Source organism: Rhinichthys klamathensis, unplaced genomic scaffold, assembly GCF_029890125.1.
Source record: "Rhinichthys klamathensis goyatoka isolate OS25496 unplaced genomic scaffold, OSU_Roscu_1.1 h1tg000578l_1, whole genome shotgun sequence".
In the NCBI taxonomy this organism is placed as follows: Eukaryota; Metazoa; Chordata; class Actinopteri; order Cypriniformes; family Leuciscidae; genus Rhinichthys; species Rhinichthys klamathensis.
The window spans coordinates 838201-856614 of NW_026607042.1; the positions used below are offsets into that span (position 1 = coordinate 838201).

General features: G+C 44.3%; 1 protein-coding gene and 1 long non-coding RNA gene across 2 annotated transcripts in view; one reads left to right on the forward strand and one right to left on the reverse strand.

Moving 5' to 3' along the window:
• The window catches only part of lmcd1 (LIM and cysteine-rich domains 1), an 82397-nt gene extending 65857 nt beyond the window's left edge, over positions 1-16540 (forward strand). The window contains exons 5-6 of the mRNA XM_056240013.1: positions 15752-15967; positions 16114-16540. Of these exons, the coding sequence (XP_056095988.1) occupies positions 15752-15967; positions 16114-16242 (345 nt within the window). The 3' untranslated portion in view covers positions 16243-16540. The remainder of the gene's footprint in view (positions 1-15751; positions 15968-16113) is intronic.
• Positions 16541-17262: 722 nt separating this feature from the next.
• LOC130075399 (uncharacterized) lies at positions 17263-17700 on the reverse strand. The gene is made up of 2 exons (XR_008805484.1): positions 17580-17700; positions 17263-17531 (listed from the first exon to the last, which is right to left on the reverse strand). It is a non-coding gene; the product is annotated as an uncharacterized LOC130075399 (long non-coding RNA).
• Between the last annotated feature and the right edge of the window lie 714 nt (positions 17701-18414).

Here is an 18414-nt window from a genome sequence, read left to right on the forward strand (position 1 = left end):
CAGGAAAAAGAGCCTTTGGTGTAAATACACATTAAGTCATTTTACAGCGCGATTTTGAATGATGACCATTCACCGTAAATAAGGGCTCCCCCTCCCTATAAAAGCCAATTTAACCACTGAGTGTACTTACCTAGAAAGTACTGGCTAATATAAGGTAAGTACATGGGTTAGGGGTAGGTTTAGGGGTAGGTTCAGGGTTAGTACCTAGTTATTACCCAGTAATTATAATTACTATAATAAGTACATAGTAAGTACATGGGTAACAGGACTGTAAAAGGAAGCGTTACCCTTATTTTTTCCATGGTCAGACTGTATAAAAGATCAATGAGCCACATTTTGAAAGTTGGAGGGGACTTGTCTTTCCATTTAAGCAGTATCCGCCGTCGAGCTAAAAGAGTAGTAAATGCTATGAGGCTTTTGTTGTTTTGATTTAAGTGAAGATGCTAAATACAGAGATCATGGCATCAGGCTCTATGACTGTCCCCAATGTGTCGGAAATAAATTTAAATATAGGCTTCCAAAAATCTTCAAGTTTTGGACAGAGCCAAAACATGTGAGACAGAGTGCCTGGTTCAGCTTCACATCATCACAGTGAGGATCTATGTCTGATTTCAATTTTGCCTGTTTAACTTTAGACCAATGCAATCTATGAACAACTTTAAATTGAATCACTCGATGTCTTTGACATATTGAAGATGAATGAATGTTTTTCAATATAAATTCCCATACATCCTCAGAGATTCCTATAGCCAGTTCCTCTTCCCACAATCTTTTCACGTGACCCAGAGGTCCCAAATTATTCATTGCACTATAGATTTTACCAATGGCCCCCTTGGAGTATGGATTCACTTTTAGAACAGTCAGGTGGTAATGAGGGGAAGTGACTAACAGATGATGCGACAAAACTGCGAAGTTGAAGATATTTAAAGAAGAGCGTGTTGGGAATTTGGAATTTAGTTTTCACTTGCTGAAAGGTTGCAAAAGTGCCTTCAATATACATATCCTTTAGTACCCTAAGACCATTTACAGACCAGGCATCAAAAGAATCATCTATAATAGGAGTAAACATGTGATTTCTTACTATGGGAGCATAGACTGATACATCGTTAAGTGAAAAATGTCTTCTAAACTGTCCCCATATTTTGAAGGAGTGCTTAACCACTGGATTCAGAGAGTATTTATAAATTGATTGAGGTGATGGCAATGTTGAGCAGAGCAATGCATGCAAAGAAGCAGGATGGCATGACAAATTCTCAAGGGACAGCCACTTAGGACCACCAGTATGCGAATTAAACCAATATAACTGAACGAGCATTGGCTGCCCAATAATAGTACTGAAAACTGGGTAATGATAGTCCTCCATGCTCTCGATGTTGCTGCAGAACACTTCTACGGATGCGTGCATTTTTCCCATTCCATATTAAAGCTGATATCAGCTTGTCTATCAGTAGGAAAAATGATTTGGTTAAAAATATCGGGATACACTGGAACAAATATAGAAATCTAGGTAGGATGTTCATCTTGACGGTGTTTATTCTGCCTCCTAGTGATAACGGTAATGTACCCCAACGCTCAAAGTCTTGTTTTATAGAATCTATTAATGGAATAAAATTTGTTTTATAGAGGTTCTTGTAATTATTAGTAACCCATATCCTAAATACTTAAATTAGTCTTTACTCAATTTAAATGGTAAGGAGTTAAATGTGATAAGTCTGGCTGCAGTGTTAATCGGCATAAGCTCACTTTTTTGCATGTTTATTTTATATCCTGATATTTTCCCAAAACTACCAAGTAATGACAGTAGACGAGGCTGGGTCTCAATCATAGAGTATTATCGGACCGTATTGCCTCTGCCAGGGGCTCAATTATAATGGGCAACCCTGCCTAGTCCCACGGCCCAATTGGAAAAAGGATGATATATTATTGTTTGTCCGAATTGCTGCTACAGGAGAGGAATATAAAACATTAATCCATGAAATGAATTTAGCACCAAAGCCAAATTTCTTCAAAGTATAGAAGAGGTAGTCCCACTCCACCCGATCAAATGCTTTTCAGCATCAAGTGACAGAAGCACCTCAAGTATATCGGGTGGAGTGGGATAATGGAGGATATTCAAAATTCTGCGTATATTGTAGAATGAATATCGATTTTTGATAAAGCCAGTCTGATCATCAGACACTATTGAAGGTATAACAATCTCTAATCGACATGCTAAATGTTTGGCAAATATTTTACTATCAACGTTTAACAATGAAATGGGTCGATATGAGCTACAATCTAATTTACTTTTACCCTTTTTATGAATTAGAGAAATAACTGCTTGTCTCATGGTTTCTGGTAACGACCCTGAGATGAAGGACTCATCATAGACAGCAAGCAAGATAGGGGAAAGTTCTGAGGAGAATTTCTTGAAAAATTCGCTCGGAAAGCCATCTGGCCCCGGCGATTTTCCACTTTGCATGGTGGCAATTGCTTTCAATATTTCGGCCTTTGAAAATGGTCTTTCCAAATCTGAGGCATATTGTTCATCAATAGTGGGTAGAGTAAATTTGCTAAAGAATGAATCGAACAGTACCTCATTTCTACTGGATTCAGATGTATATAATTGCGAATAATACTCCATAAACCTATTATTAATCTCTAATGGATCAGTTAATTTTTTGTCGTGTTCATTAATAATTTCGAGGATTGACGGGTCGACACTTTGTTGCCGTAGTTGATGAGCTAAGATTTTTCCTATTTTTTCGCCGTGTTCATAAGACTTGTGTCTGGATTTATTCAAAAGGTTCTCAATAAGTTTCGTTGATAACAGATTGAATTCTGTCTGAAGAGCCAATCGTTCCTTAAATAAATCAACTGATGGCGAGTGTGAGAGAACCCCATCGATTTGCAGGATATCACTTTCTATCTTTTTAAGCCTTTCCTGTTGTTTTTTCTTTACACGGGCACTATATGATATGATTTGGCATATGTTTGCAATATACCAATCTCATTAGGGGTGTTGCTCATGGACACCTTGACACTTGGTCAGGTGGAACCGGGGATTGAACCACCAACCTTCCGGTTTGTAGACAACCTACATGAACCACTGAGCCACTGTCGCCCCACACAGGTAACGATAAAGGCAAATTAAATATAAAAATAAAGGAAGAGTGGTGCTTTTTATCTTCTAGCAGACCTTAAGACTGAAAAAAGGCCTTAAAAGAAATTAACTTAACTCTAATCCCAAATCAACAAGCCTCATTGTTGTCTTTTGCATTATTGTTTACCAAATTTAAGTTTGTGCACTCACCAAAAAAAAACGGACAAAAAGGAAAAAAAGGAAAAAAGCGAAGCTAAGCCACCTCACGCAGAATGTTGTCCTTGATATGCCATGGCCTCCGCTGCGTCTTGAAACTGCTTATTCGTCCCGTTATACGTAATCCGAAATCGGGCTGGATGTAGGAGACCATAGCGGACCCCCCATCTCGTCCTCGAAGTAGTTTGCGGACCTCGTTAAGCGTCGACCTGGCGCGGGGTACACTCGGTGGATAATCAGGAAAGATGAGAATGGTTGAGCCGTTGTGTTGATTCCCGTGCGAGGCGGAGGATTTTGACACAATCTTGATAGTAGTGTAATTTTGCTATAATCGCTCTTGGTTTGCCATTCATCCGTTTCGCCTGTAAAGTGCGGTGGGATCTGTCAATCAGCACGTCTTTATCCATTTTAAGGACTTTTTTAATCAGCCTTGAAAAAGAAGCAGGGGTGCTGGAGCCATCTTCCTCAGCTACATTCAAAATACGGATATTTGACCTCCGCATTCGGCCTTCCATGTCCAAACATTTCTCCTGTAGATTTTGAACATTTTCCTCCAGCTTGCGCACAGAGTTTTGTAGCTCCGTGATATCATCCGAGCATCCTGAGAGTCATCTTTCCATGTCCGACACGGTTGTTCTAATCACTTCCAGGTCTGACCGAAAAGCCGATTTGTTGTTAGCTATCTCCTGTCTAACTGCTTGTAGCTCCGATCTAACTCCATCAAACTCTTTAGCCATGATTGACTTTAACTCGGTTTGGAAGAGCGTGGTCATCTCCGTTTTTATAGAGGACATTAACTCTTCCTTCATCTCCGTCATCATATCAATCTGTTCTCCAGTTTGTTGAGCTTGTTCAGCAATCTCGGGTGTTGTGTTAGCTTTGTTGCTAACGCTAGGTGTGTCGGTGCTCGTCTTGTTAGCAGAGGCCTTGCCCGTATATTTGTATTTATGCAGGTTGCTCGCCATTTTCATTTATTAGGGAATAAATCGTCTTCGAAGATGCAGGGCAGTCTAAGATAGTCTTTTTGTGTCACACAGTTGACCAAAGCACCATTTAAAAGGGTAAAAAATATAGTTTTGTGCAGAGCTCTCTAAACCTGGAACCTACTCCATTGCCTGCTCGCTAGCGCCCCCGTATTAATTTTTTTAACTTGAAATATACCTTTAACTGTACTTTAACACTTTCCCTGCCAGTGTTTTTGTTTTTTAATTGCCAGCCATCGCTAGCATTTTTGATCATTTTCACAAGTTTCATGGCCCCCAGAATATTTTGTTGTATAAATATATGAACATGCAATTTATCAAAAGAAAGAATAGACCCTCTGCTTTTGAATTCTAGCTTAATGCTTTCTTTTTTATCAACGTTTGAATGTGGGTAAGTATCATTAAAAAGCAACATTTTAAACAAAAAGCTGAGCAAATCTAAGTTGTCAAAGACTACGTCTGGATCAGATTGCGAATGATGGTCAAACCATAGATGGAGAAGATCGAGTCCATTAACAGCTACAAAGCTTCACAGTCGTTTCCTCTTATTGGGTTCGACATTTCATTCAGTAATGTGTGATCGCGTTATTTCACATGTGTATAAGCAATGAATGCTTCTTCGCCTGTGTTTTGAACCGGAGATTCTGTGCGAGAAGATGCGTAACTTTTTTGTAAGGGCAGGGTTGTCCAACAATCCTTGTCCTGGAGGGCCAACGTCCTGTAGAGTTCAGCTCCAACAATCCCAACAATATTGTAATTTTCCAGGAGACCTCCAATGGAGTAGGACTGGACACCCCTGGGCGAGGAGATTGTGGAAATCTGCAGCATAAAGGCCCTGATATTCTCATGGCAAAGTTATTTTTCGTTCTTCACTTTGTGGTAAAAGGCCGTTTGAAATATGTGAGCAGCAGTATACTGTTAGCGAAGATCCTGACCCCACCCACGCTGCTGAGAGTGACGTTTAGATGAAAGTGTACATTTCCTTTCAAGATAAACACACATTAAAAAATGACAGTGGTTAAGAAAGCATCAGATCACAGTGATGTGGATTTACAAGCCAGTGTGAACTTCTCCGGAAAGTTTCAAAATTACAAAACAAACAAAACAATTGCTTTAAATTACTTCACACCAGTTTGTTCTTCGATTTTGCTTGAAGTATATCAGGGCCCCAAGGTTTCTTCAGCTGCATAATGAAGTTCCCAAAAACTAGAAGTCACACATCCAACTCCCTTAGAAAGTTTCCCAGCTGACCTCAAGGGTTACAAGAACATTAAGCTGTTTGGGAATTGTGACCGTAATCGCATGAAATCCAACAGAAGATAAAGATGAATACTTCAAGCTATTAGAAATGAGCTGTTCTCCCAGCCTAACTGGTCGTGGACCAACTGGAAGTTGTTGGAGAGAGCAGTAAGTGTTGTCCTCTGAATCCTGGTATCAGTCAAGCTTAAGGTGCCCAGCTGTTTGGGTGGTGAAGGCTGGAATAAAATCTACTTTGTTTACATCTGACCTGCAATATCATCGTCCCACAAAAAGAGAGAGAGGTGTGCTAGAAAAGGTGCAGTCAGGAAGCAGGTTAGTAGGATTGCATTGAATTCTGTGTCTGATGTTGGGAGTGTTGTAGGAATTTATTGAAAGCACAAGCTAAGAGAGAAAGAGAGAGGTAGAATTGGAAAGGTAGAAGGAAAAAGAATGTCATTGGGTCTCCACTAATAATTGTGTGGATTATTTCGGATTTGCATAAAACAAGATTCACAACACGTGCGTATGCACATTAATCTCATTTTAATATCAATGAATTTGGAGTATTGTAAATGAGCGGCTGCGTGCACAAGGGGTTGTGGTTGTCTCCGGTAGGCAGTGAAGGAAGTGCGTACAGCCACAGATCTAGCCCTCCACGGCACTAAACAGATGGCCCACACTATTGGCCGGTCAATGGTGGCGACGAAGAGCCATCTGTGGCTGAAGTTACTGGGAATTAAGGAGAAAGACAAATTTTCTCATTGATGCCCCGGTCTCACCCTCTGGACTCTTTTTAACTGTCTGTGAGATGGTTAACATGCTTCCACTCCAATTGGAAACCCTTCCAACAGAGTCTGTTAGTGACGGGCTGGAGAGGGATAATGACTGCTGGAAGATTGCACTGATCTCACAGTGGCGGGCCCATCCGCGATAGATGTCTTCAACACGTTCCAGTTCTCTGTGGAGGAGTAAGATAAGTACGATGTCTACGACTACTGTACATCGAAGAAAAAGGTTTTTTGTAATAGGATGCAGAAAGAAGGTGAGACTATTGAATAGTACGTGACAGATTTACGTCTGAAAAGCCAGTTGTGCAACTTTGAGAGTTTGTCTGATTTGATGATCAGGGATCAAATTAGCATTCTGGATAAGAAAGTAAGAAGACAGTTACTCAGTTACTCGCATCTGCCAAGCGTCAGAGAGCGAATTTGCAACTCAAAGCAGCAAAGAAAAACAGTGCAAACCGAGACGAAAGGACAGTAAGGACTATAACAGATGTGGTAACAACCATGCACCACAGAAATGCCTGGCTTTTGGCAAAGACTGTCACAACAAGTGTGGTGAGAAATTTTGCAAGATTCTGCTTGACTAAAAAGAAAGTTTGAGTTGAAAAGAGCAAAGGACAACAGTGACAGCAATGAGGATGAGCAGTTCGAATCGTATTTTTGAATGTCGTACGTTGAATCATTATTGCTGTAACATTCTAACGCTGTTTTTAAACTGTCCAATCACAATGATTTATTATTGCTACGAACGGCTCTTATTGGACAAGGTCCTACGTACACACACTAGCCCTACTTGCTATGCCAGACCTTATTATACTGTACGCAGCCACCAAAAATATATCCGTTTTTTAAAAGAAAAAAAAGCAGAAGATTCGGAAACTTCGTAAACAACGCAAGTACAACCCGGACTATATTAAATATGGATTTACTGCGTTGGACGAAACACCACAGTGTGTCGAGTGTGGTGAGGTCTTAGCAAAGAGTCCATGAAGCCATCCAAACTTGAACATCACCTACAGACTAAACATCCAACATGTGTGGGTAAACCTGTGGATTACTTTGTACGAAAGCGAGACCTACTTAAAAAACAGCAAAGTAGTATTGTGTCGCTCACGACAGCTTCAGAAAGCACCCTGAAGGCAAGTTATCTGGCAGCTGGCCATATCAACTGTGCCAAGAAAAAGGAATCGCTTAGCGTGAAACTTTGCGTGTTACGTTCATATTCTTAGTTTCCTTGCCTGTCTAGTATAGCCTACATCCCCAATAAGGTGTGAGTTTGGTCTTTTATATTCACTGTATTAGTCCATCAAGCGTTAAGTGTCCTGACCGCAGGGGAATCCTGAAGAATGAGGTATTGAGGGAATCCCCAGTTCCCTTTCGTATGGGAACTCCTACGTCTCGTCGGAGCAGTTTCCAACGAATTGGGATCACGCTAGGGAGACCAATTGCCTTCGAGTGAATTAAAACGAGCCAATAAATATTGGCATGTGGGATTTGCATTCCGCGTCCCGCCTATCAATGCGGGTATAAAAGCGGAAGCGAACGCACATACCATTGCTTTTAGCTTCGGAGCCGAACTAAGTGTCCTCTGAGTGATGAGCTTCAAGATTACATTTTTTTCACGCTCAACGAGTCTGCTGTTTCCTTGAAGACCTCTCTGTGTTCGTGTGACGGCGCTTCAGCGATCTTCGCGATCTCCCGGTTGCCAGCTGTTGCTGGACGCGATCTGCCTTTATCAAAAGAGCTGTTGTCACAGCTGGTAATCGGTTGAGTTCACGCAGCGGGCTTGCAGTTTCCCTGCTGTGTTGCCGCGTTTGATCCCTGTGTGCTTCAGCACAATAAAGAGAGCGTTTTTTCTTTGAAAGAGGAACACAAGTGAAGTTCGCGTTCTTTTCAGGATGACGTTTCACCCGTGTGTTTCTGGATGCGGTCAACTTCTGCCTCCGGCTGATGGTCACGATCGCTGTCTCACGTGCTTGGGCCTCGCGCACGCTGAGGCAGCGCTCATGGATGAGTCATGTTCTCACTGCGGGAACATGACCGTCGTGGTGTTGAGACTAAGACTGCGATCCCTCACCAGAGGGGGAGTCCCTTTGGAGATTCCCCGATCTAGTTCTTCTTCTGGTTCACTCCAGAAGAAGGCTACTTCGGCTAATCCCACTGGTGGTCTGAGGGTTACAGTGCGAAATGATCTGCCGGGTGAAAGACCCCTCGGACATCCCACTCCTCTTCAGCCGTACCACTGGGGTCTTCGGAGGAGCGCGCTGGTCATCACGTGTGACTCCGGTCGTTTCCTTCACGGCCCTTCCGGAGGACCAGATGTCGATCGCGGCATCGGAGGGAGATGAGTCGGGCTCTGGGAATGACGACTCGGCTGCGTTGCCCCCTTCGGGTGTGGTAACGTTGTCCGAGCCGGACCCGGAGATGTTCTTCTTGCCGGGCGGGCGAGAAGGTCGGGCTCGTGTGGAACCCTCCACCGCGTCCCGAGCCTTCCCGGCTCGATGATTGGTTTCTTGGAGCGGCCCGTGCTGGTCCTCAGCGCCCCACTCCGGTGCCTTTCTTCCCGGAGGTGCATGAGGAGGTGACGAAGTCTTGGTCGAACCCCCTGGCAGCTAGACTGAGATTGACTCCCTCCTCCTCCCTCACCACCCTCGATGGCGGGGCAGCTTTGGGATACGAAGGCATCCCCCCAGTGTAGCGCGCGGTGGCGATGCAGCTGTGTCCCACCTCCGCTTCCTCCTGGCGGGGTAACCCTTCGCTCCCCTCCCGCGCTTGTAGGTTCTCTTCCAGTCTGACTGGAAAGGCCTACACTGCGTGTGCAGAGGCTGCCTCTGCCCTGCATGCCATGGCGCTCTTGCAGGTCCACCAGGCCCAGGCGCTCTGTGACATGCAGGAGGGTGGTACTGACCCAGGGGTGCTTCAAGAGCTGCGCACGGCGACGGACCTTGCCCTACGGGCGACGAAAGTCACCGCGCGTTCCCTGGGTCGGGCGATGTCCACTCTCGTGGTCCAGGAGCGACATCTCTGGCTTACCCTGTCGGATATGAAGGACTCGGACAAGAACAAGTTCTTTGCTTCTCCCATATCCCAGGGTGGCCTCTTCGGCGATGTGGTGGAGAATTTTGCCCAACAGTTTTCCGCCGCCCAGAAGCAGTCGGAGGTTATAAAGCACATCATGCCTCGGAAGCGGGCTATGGCTGCCCCACCCCCGTCGGTCGCGCCTCCGGCTGCTCGTCGCCGAGGGCGCCCTCCTGCCGCCGCCTCCGCCCCTGCTCAGCCCAAGCAGCAGCCAGCTAAGCTAAAGGGTGCCGGCCGCAAGAAGGATGCCCACCCCGCTCAGGCCTCGACCAAACCCCCCGGCAAGAGGAGAGGTAAGCGACCCTGAGACGGGCCACCCAGAGGATGCGGTTTCTGCTCATCAGGAGGGTGCCTCTGCACCTCTCCTTCCCCCGGAGGAGGGCCGGGTGGAGAATCTTCTTTTTCCTTTTGTTTCTGTACCCAAATTCTCAATAAAAGAGCAGTTTCCGTTTCCTCTGGGTCTCCCACGGTCGAGACTGGCAGTCAAGAACGACGCTCAATTGCCTCGTCACTCTCAGTCTCCTCCGTCCAAAAGGGCCAGAATGACAGTGTGCGCCGCCACGTTGCCTCGCCGCTCTCATTCCCCTCGCCCCAGCCCCAGCGCCTCGGCCTCGTCACTCTCGTCTGTCGTTGGGCAAGGAGGTGCGGAACCCAGGACTCGACGCCCCCCAGCCTCGCTCCTCGTTTCCCCTCCGACCTTCGCCTCGGGACAGTCAGCAGTCGAACGCCCCAGAGAAAGATGGGCCTTCCCTGCTGTTTGCCCCCCGGTGGAGGCAGGTAAGTGTTGCACCACACACACAGACCCCACCTTCGGCCGCAGCAATGCCTCCGAGGGCGGGTCTCTGCCTTCCACCTCGCTGCCCCTCCGCGGGTACGCCGGTGGTCCGAGTGGGCTCGTTGGTTCAGTCTCTCGAAGCCCGGCTAGCGCTTCCGAGACCGTCCAGGTGGCTCGTTCGTACCATCCGGTTCGGCTATGCAATTCAGTTTGCCCGCCGGCCTCCCAGGTACAGGGGTGTCCTCTTCACCCAAGTGCGGAGTGGCAACGCCCCTGTCCTGAGGAAAGAGATCGTTGCCCTGCTGGCGAAGGACGCGATCGAGCCGGCCCCTCCAGCCGAGATGAGGTCTGGGTTCTACAGCCCTTACTTCATTGTACCCAAGAAAAGCGGTGGGTTACGACCAATCCTGGATCTGCGTGTTTTGAATCGGGCCCTTCACAAGCTCCCGTTCAAGATGCTTAAGCAGAAACGCATCTTCGAGTGCATCCGTCCCCAGGATTGGTTTGCAGTGATCGACCTGAAGGACGCGTACTTTCATGTCTCGATTCTGCCTCGACACAGACCGTTTCTTCAGTTTGCGTTCAAAGGGGTCGGGCATATCAGTACAAGGTCCTACCCTTCGGCTTGGCCCTGTCGCCCCGCGTCTTCACGAAAGTCGTGGAGGCGGCCATTGTTCCCTTGAGAGAACATGGCGTTCGCATTCTCAACTATCTCGACGACTGGCTGATAATAGCTCACTCGCGAGATCTGTTGTGCGATCACAGGGACCTGGTGCTCCGGCACCTCAGCCGGTTGGGACTTCAGGTCAACCGGGACAAGAGCAAACTCTGCCCCACGCAGAGGATCTCTTATCTCGGTATGGAGCTGTACTCGGTCAGTCAGACTGCGCGCCTCACCGAGGAGCGCGTCCAGTCAGTGCTCAACTGCCTCAGGTCTTTTCGAGGCAGGTCAGCGGTCCCACTGAAGCAATTTCAGAGGCTCCTGGGGCATATGGCAGCCGCAGTAACGCCGCTCGGCCTGTTGCATATGAGACCGCTTCAGCGCTGGCTTCACGATCGAGTCCCGAGATGGGCGTGGCAGAGCGGCACGTTCCGGGTCAACATTACCCCGCACTGTCGCCAAACCTTCAGTCCTTGGTCGGACCCTGCCTTTCTACGGGCCAGAGTGCCCTTAGTCCAGGTGTCCAGGCATGCTGTGGTTTTCACGGATGCCTCTGCCAACGGATGGGGGGCCACGTACAACGGGCATGCAGTCTCAGGTCTGTGGACGGGGCCTCAGCTGCATTGGCACATCAATTGCCTAGAGTTGCAAGCAGTACGCTTAGCCTTGTGCCGCCTCAAGGGGCTGCTTCTGCACAGGCATGTACTGGTCCGTATGGACAGCACTGCGACCGTGGCGTACATCAAACATCAAGGTGGTCTATGCTCCCGTCATATGTCGCGACTCGCCCGCCATCTCCTCCTATGGAGTCAGAAGCATCTGAGGTCGCTTCGGGCCATTCATATCCCTGGTGTGCTCAACCGTGCAGCCGACGAGCTCTCACGGCAGCCGCCCCTTCCGGGAGAATGGCGACTCCATCCCCAGGTGGTTCAGCTGATATGGGGAATCTTTGGAGCCGCTCAGATAGATCTGTTTGCCTCTCCGGACACGACCCATTGCCAGTTGTTCTATTCCCTGACCGGAGGATCTCTCGGCACGGATGCAAATCCCGCATGCCAATATTTATTGGCTCGTTTTAATTCACTCGAAGGCAATTGGTCTCCCTAGCGTGATCCCAATTCGTTGGAAACTCCTCCGACGAGACGTCTCCGTTCCCTACTCAGGGAACGAGGGTTACCATACGTAACCGAGACGTTTTGCATCACATCACCGCAATATAAAGTTAAGAAAACTAAACAACCGAGAGAAATATGCCTATACTACCTCAGATTTAACATTTTATTTGAACATCAGCATCGGGGAACAACATTATGATCACGCTCATGGTAGAGAAAGCTGCTCACATGTGCAAAACTAACTGTGAGGACTTAACCCATTTCAACATTAATCTTTATTGAAAGTGGGTCATACATGTTTATTTATTTATTTATTTGACATGGAAATACAATTACATTGGACGAACCATATGCATTTGTTTAAGTGTTTTAGCACAAATGCTAATTTTCAACACCTGTCCACGGGAGGCTTTTGGAAATAAAATACAATAACAAGACTAGTAAGCAAAATAATACTAAAAATACTAACAGAAAAGGATAGCTAAAATATACCATATAATTACAGAGAAAAGAAAAAACAAATTGCATACATAAATTATAAAGCAGAAGCATCAGAGTCAGAGAATATCATTAGTTATTCATGTGAGCACTGCTGTTTAGTTTTTAGCCATTGTTTAAGTCCTCTGTTAAAAGCTTTGCCATCGGTGTCTAGTTTTAAATCAGTAGGCAAAGCATTCCAGAGTTTTGGCCCCTTTACTGAGAAGCCAGACTGACTAAAGGAGGTCTTACACTTTGGGACTAAACAGTCACCTCTGATAGTGGCTCGTGTGTTCGCCCCCCTGAGAGCTTTGGCGTCTACTGATTAATATAGAAAACTGCGGTAAAACATGATGTAGTCGAAATGTAAAATAATTTTCAAATTTGGTGCCTTCTTGACCGAGAAAAGACAGAAAATAACTTTAGGGCGCATTTGTATGTAAGACAACAACTCCCACAATGCACCACATTGCACAGCTCCGCAAGCCACTCCCACTAATCCAGAACCTCGCAAACATCAGAGAAATCACTCTTTCGTCTACAAGGCTAACGTTAGCTGCCACCAGAGTTAGAAATTCATTTCACACAAAATTTCTAGTTAGTTGGCTGTGGCGAGCAGGACGAGGGCGAGGGACGTGAGAGGACGGCGCGAGGCCGGTGGTGTGACTGATAATGAACGACACCTGTGAGACGCACCAGTCTCGCATCTCTCACCGAGGAGCGGAAGCATAAAAGGAGGAGCGATGACAGGGCAGATCGAGAGAGGAACAGGCCTGATTTGATGTTGTGTTTTGTTTCTGTTGTGTGTGGCTGCTGGCTTATACTTTTGTTTTGTATTTGTTTATTTTACTATTAAAATGTTTAAATGTTCGCCGGTTCCCGCCTCCTTCTTCCCACAACAACGAACCCCGTTACATTGGCAAACTCATTAGTGAATTACTCCTCGTTTGTATTTCTTTCTATATGGTGAATTATTGCATGATACCTGGATGTTCAGTCAGAACTATGTGGTGCGAAACTAAGATGGTTCACATCACAACACAAACGTCCGTGTGCTCGTCTGATTCAGAGATTTCGTCCAGGAGAAATTTCCATCGTTGAAATTCTCTGCAGCAGACGGACTCTATCTGTGTCCGTAGCGCACAGCGAGAGCACAGGCACCAGCAGTCCGCCCAGCTCGACCCAGTCCGGCTCCTCGTCCGCCTCCTGTTCCTCCATCAGCCTCAGCTGCTCTTCACTATATTGCGGCTCGTAAAGATAGCCACGAACATCGGATTCGAGCAGCAGAATTTCAAAATCCTCTTCTTCCATATCATGTTTAGTTTCTTCCGTTTGTCGTAACTTCCTATCTCCACAGCGCTTGTTAGCTTAGCTTCCAAACAAGATGGCTGATATTGCTTTCTGTATGTGCATGCAAGTGAAGTCCCACCCACTGATCTGTAATAGGTCTGTAGCGTGAGTGGGTCCCACACCCTGAATAAATGATGAGCTAGTGTTTGTAGTCTCAACCCTTATACAAAGAAATGGGACTTCCTGCTTTTTATGACGCAAAATGACGATTTTTACGTCATAAAAAGCAGGAAGTGGAACACTTAAATCCTTATTTCTCCCATCTCAGGGGAAAATAAGGGAATAAACCATGACCATTCAAAAATATGACTGGGTTTCTAAAGATACAAAGCTTAATGCAAATGGGTGAAGTGTCCCTTTAAATGCAAACACAGCTTTTGTGTCTTTATCAGCTTTTCCATAGCTATACTGGCCCTGATAATCATCACAAATACGGACCGCTTGCTCCATTTCTGTAAACCCGTTTTTGTGAATGAATGACTCTCTCTTTCGTCGTCAACAGCCGCTTGCACCCCCTGCTGGTGAGCAGACTAACGGATAATTATCAATCGGCAACATAGACAGTAAAAGAAATGGACAGAGCGATCTCATTGGAACTCAGTTGAGACAGTTGAAGCCCACTTTTAGCGATTTTTGAGAACTTCCGTTCCTGACGCGCAGACTCAGACCGACTCAAACTAAACTCAAAGACGTCAAACACACTTGATGACGTGTGCAACCTGTCTGACAGACGTGAATCTTCTAGTAGCTGTGCGTGAAAATTGCCAATGTTAATCTTGCAGAGACGGGGAACTTGAGCAAAGAGTCCTTTATCGTGAGTGAGCAGGAGTAAGTATTCCGTTGCTTTTATGGACTCATTATCTATGGGCTTCTCTCTTGACGGGACGTCCCCCCGATTGCCTGCGAGCTTCTCCTCCTGTCTGTACGGTCATTTCTGTACAGCGCGACAGAGAGTCGAGTGGTTATGACGCAATCGTTAGCCTATTTTTACTAAAACTGTTTCTACGGGGCCATAATGTAACATAGAAGGTAATGGAGCCATTTATACATTGTCGTGTTTCTTTAGAAATAAATAATGGACAAATGGAGTCTTTAAACGCCTCAGATGTAAAGTTATTCACTGTCAAAGTGACGCCAAAATGAATGGTAGTCAATGGAAATGCTAACGCAAGTGAAGTTCTGCTACAAGATGGCGGTACCCGGCCGGCTTCAACTTCCGGTCGATGGATTACCCCCTTGATCGGCAATCCACTGATATTCCTGCCGTTCCCGGATGTCAAATGTTGAATTTTCTGTTGAATTTGAACCACTGAATTTGCAAAGCGAAATAAAATGGACCGAAAATTGCCTGTCGAATATTATAGGTTGTATTTTTAAACAGAATGAATATTTCGAAAGTGAAATCTGAAAGGTGAATATGGATTATTGAATTTTTAAAAATGAAAATTTGTGTGAAATGTTTTGAATTGAAATATTCACCGCTTAAATATACAACCATGTTGAATTTCAGCCCATAAAAATGCAATGCATTAAAATGCAAGCAGGGTTAATGCAATCCATATTTTTCAAGTAGTGCAATTCAACAAGCTTTTTTGTTTCAAAAACATTTGTCATTATTTTACTTCCATTTGCACTTAATAAATAACAATGGTGAAGAACCACTGATAAAGGGCATTTTAAGGTATGTGCAGGCGACAATCTTTCTATTTTTGACGGCTTTCATGTGTGCACAAATTTGGTGACAAACAATCATGACCACTTGCTATAGTCAGTGAACACTTTGTATCGAAGACAATTGCTGTATTAATATTCAGTGTTGTAAGTGAAAGCTAATTAATGAAATAAAATGACATTTATCAACTGTGACCATTTTGTTGGTCATCTGTGTTAGTAAGTAAATAAATAACTAGTATTATTTTCCCCATTTTGACATTCTTTGTTAACCTGTCTCCTTCACACCTGATGCATATGCTGTCCGTGTGTCTCGCAGCACTGCAGCGGCTGTGGACAGCGGGCCGCTCTGGACAGGCCTGTGGTGTATGCGGACAGGGCGGGCTACACGAGGCTCTGGCATCCCACCTGCTTCATGTGCTGTGAGTGTGGCGAGGCGCTGGTGGACCTCATTTACTTCTGGAAGGAAGGAGCCCTGATGTGTGGACGCCATTACTGCCAGAGCATCAGACCTCGCTGCCTGGGCTGCGATGAGGTGAAACAAACACTTTCATCTTAAAGAAAATACAATGAAAGAAAATAAGGAAAACTGAACATGATATAGGCTATTCTTTAGCTTGAGATGTGTATGTGAAATATGCACCTATGAATTCTCTGTCTGTCTCTTTCTTTCTTCCGCAGCTGATCTTCTCAGAAATGTTCCTTCAGGAGGCCAATGGCCATGTCTGGCATAAGGAGCACTTGTGCTGTTGGCTGTGTGGACAGAGTATCAGAGTTCAGTGTGGCTGTGACAAACGGCCATCAAAATAGTTCACAAAATACTCCAAAATATCACCCTGGCAAATAGGCAATGAACACTTACATCCAACAAGAAAAACCATCATCGATCATCGTCTAAATCATTGATATCAACAAAATATTATTTTATTAAAAGTCTAGAACCTATTAAAGGGGTCATGAACTGAGAAATTAAATCTTTTGACATATAATTGTGCTATAACAACATACTGTATGTTTCAGAATTCAAAACTTCCACATTGGTCCAAAAACAGCTTTTTTTGAAACCAAGCTGCCACTTCAAGGTTTTATTATATAATGAACACACAGATCAAGCCCTACTTCGTCATCATCTCCTCTTTGACCAACCCACTGGTGCTCTATATAACAACAGAAAGAACAACAGGATCACTGGACTAAAAATAACATTACTGTACCTTCCAAAGCATTTTAATGTTAGGAAGGTGGCCGTTTATTAAGGTCTCAGTAGAGCGTTGGCATCAGTTAGAGCTTTGTTTGTTACGATTCTTTGGAAAATGAGTTTGACGCAGGCTTTGCGAACAGACTTTATGGAAAGATTTGAACCAAACAGTAATGCGGCAACATGTAAGTTAATTGTAATGTCTAATCTATCAGTGATTTCTGATTTCAGACTCCTGTTTAGTCATTATGTCGGTAAACCAAGCCAGTGACAAACGCCAAAACTCCAGTTATAATCAGTGATGCTTGTCTACACTGCATAATAAATCTCATTTACATAGTTTGAACTCTGTAAGTTATATTGAAAGCATTTCATGAAAGTGCAGAAATCGTGTTGAAATTTGTGAGATTGTTGCATTTGTGCGCTCAACAGACTGTGATCGGCTACAATGCAGCAACCTTTTGAGGAGTAGATCTAAATATAATGCTATAATCAACACTTTTTAGTTATTAGTTATTTCAGAAGCTGTAAAAGTAAAAACGTAGTTAAAGTTTTCAAAAGAGTTCCACATGTATAATACTTATTATGTTATCCAATCATAGCAGTGGACTTTACATTGAAGGCTTAAGAGACACCCATTTAAATGAGGCCTTTTATTTTTAAACGATGACTTAATTATAACGTATTTGATGTGAAAATCCTACTAACATTATAAGTGCACATCAGGAAAATTAAATTAAATAATAATATAAAATGCAGTTCATGACCCCTTCAATAGCACTAATCTACAAACTGATGGAGATACATTAATAACTGACAAAGATTTTTTGGCTGAATGACAAAGGACTAGTTTCTCAAAATATCTTTATAATTTCAATCTCCATGGCTAGTATCAGGCTGCCTTCCATGGCTAGCATTTGGCTATTTTTTCTACAAAGATATTATGCACCAGAAAACCATAGAGATTGATGGGATGCTTAGTCACTGATGTCAACTAGTACAAATCCCTAAGCTGATACATATGCTTATTTTGATATCCAAACTATGCATATTGATATTGTTACTTGCATTTTATTATTTGCATTTAGTATTAATACGATTAGTATAATGGTGTTTCAGTGCTAAAAACAAATCTAAGATTTTAAGAATAGTCATCATTTTAGGAGATAATCTCATATTAGGCCTTTTACGAGAATAAATAGTAATGTTTTGAGATTAGCTCAATTTTTCAAGATTAAATTTGACAATTTTACAAGTAAATAAAAAGTGAAGTGCTGTCATCTGATGCTGTGGTAATTCAGATTTCTTTTGGCTACATATTCATTGTGCCACAGCTTAAACATGTAAATAATACAGTAAATTTCACTTTATTATTTTAAAAGGAATAAAAAGATTACAGATTTTAAAAATGAACTCCTAGATGGGTCACATCAGTCTCAGACATACTGTAGATCAGGGATGGACAAACTCGAACCTGGAGGGCCGCTGTCCAGCCCTGATCAAACTTACCCCCCTGTAGCTTTCTAGTGATCCTGAAGACACTGGTTAACTGTTTAAGTGAGTTTACCCATATCCGTTTAGATCAGGGTCTCTCAACTCTGGCCACTGACATCCACTGTCCTGCAGAGTTTAGCTCAAACCCTGATCAAACACACCTGAACCAGCTAATCAATGTCTTCAGGATCACTAGAATGTTACAGGGTTGGAGATAAACTCTGCAGGAAAAGTGTATCTTGAGGGCCGGAGTTGAGAATCCCTGGTCTAGATGGTCAGTTTGATAGGTT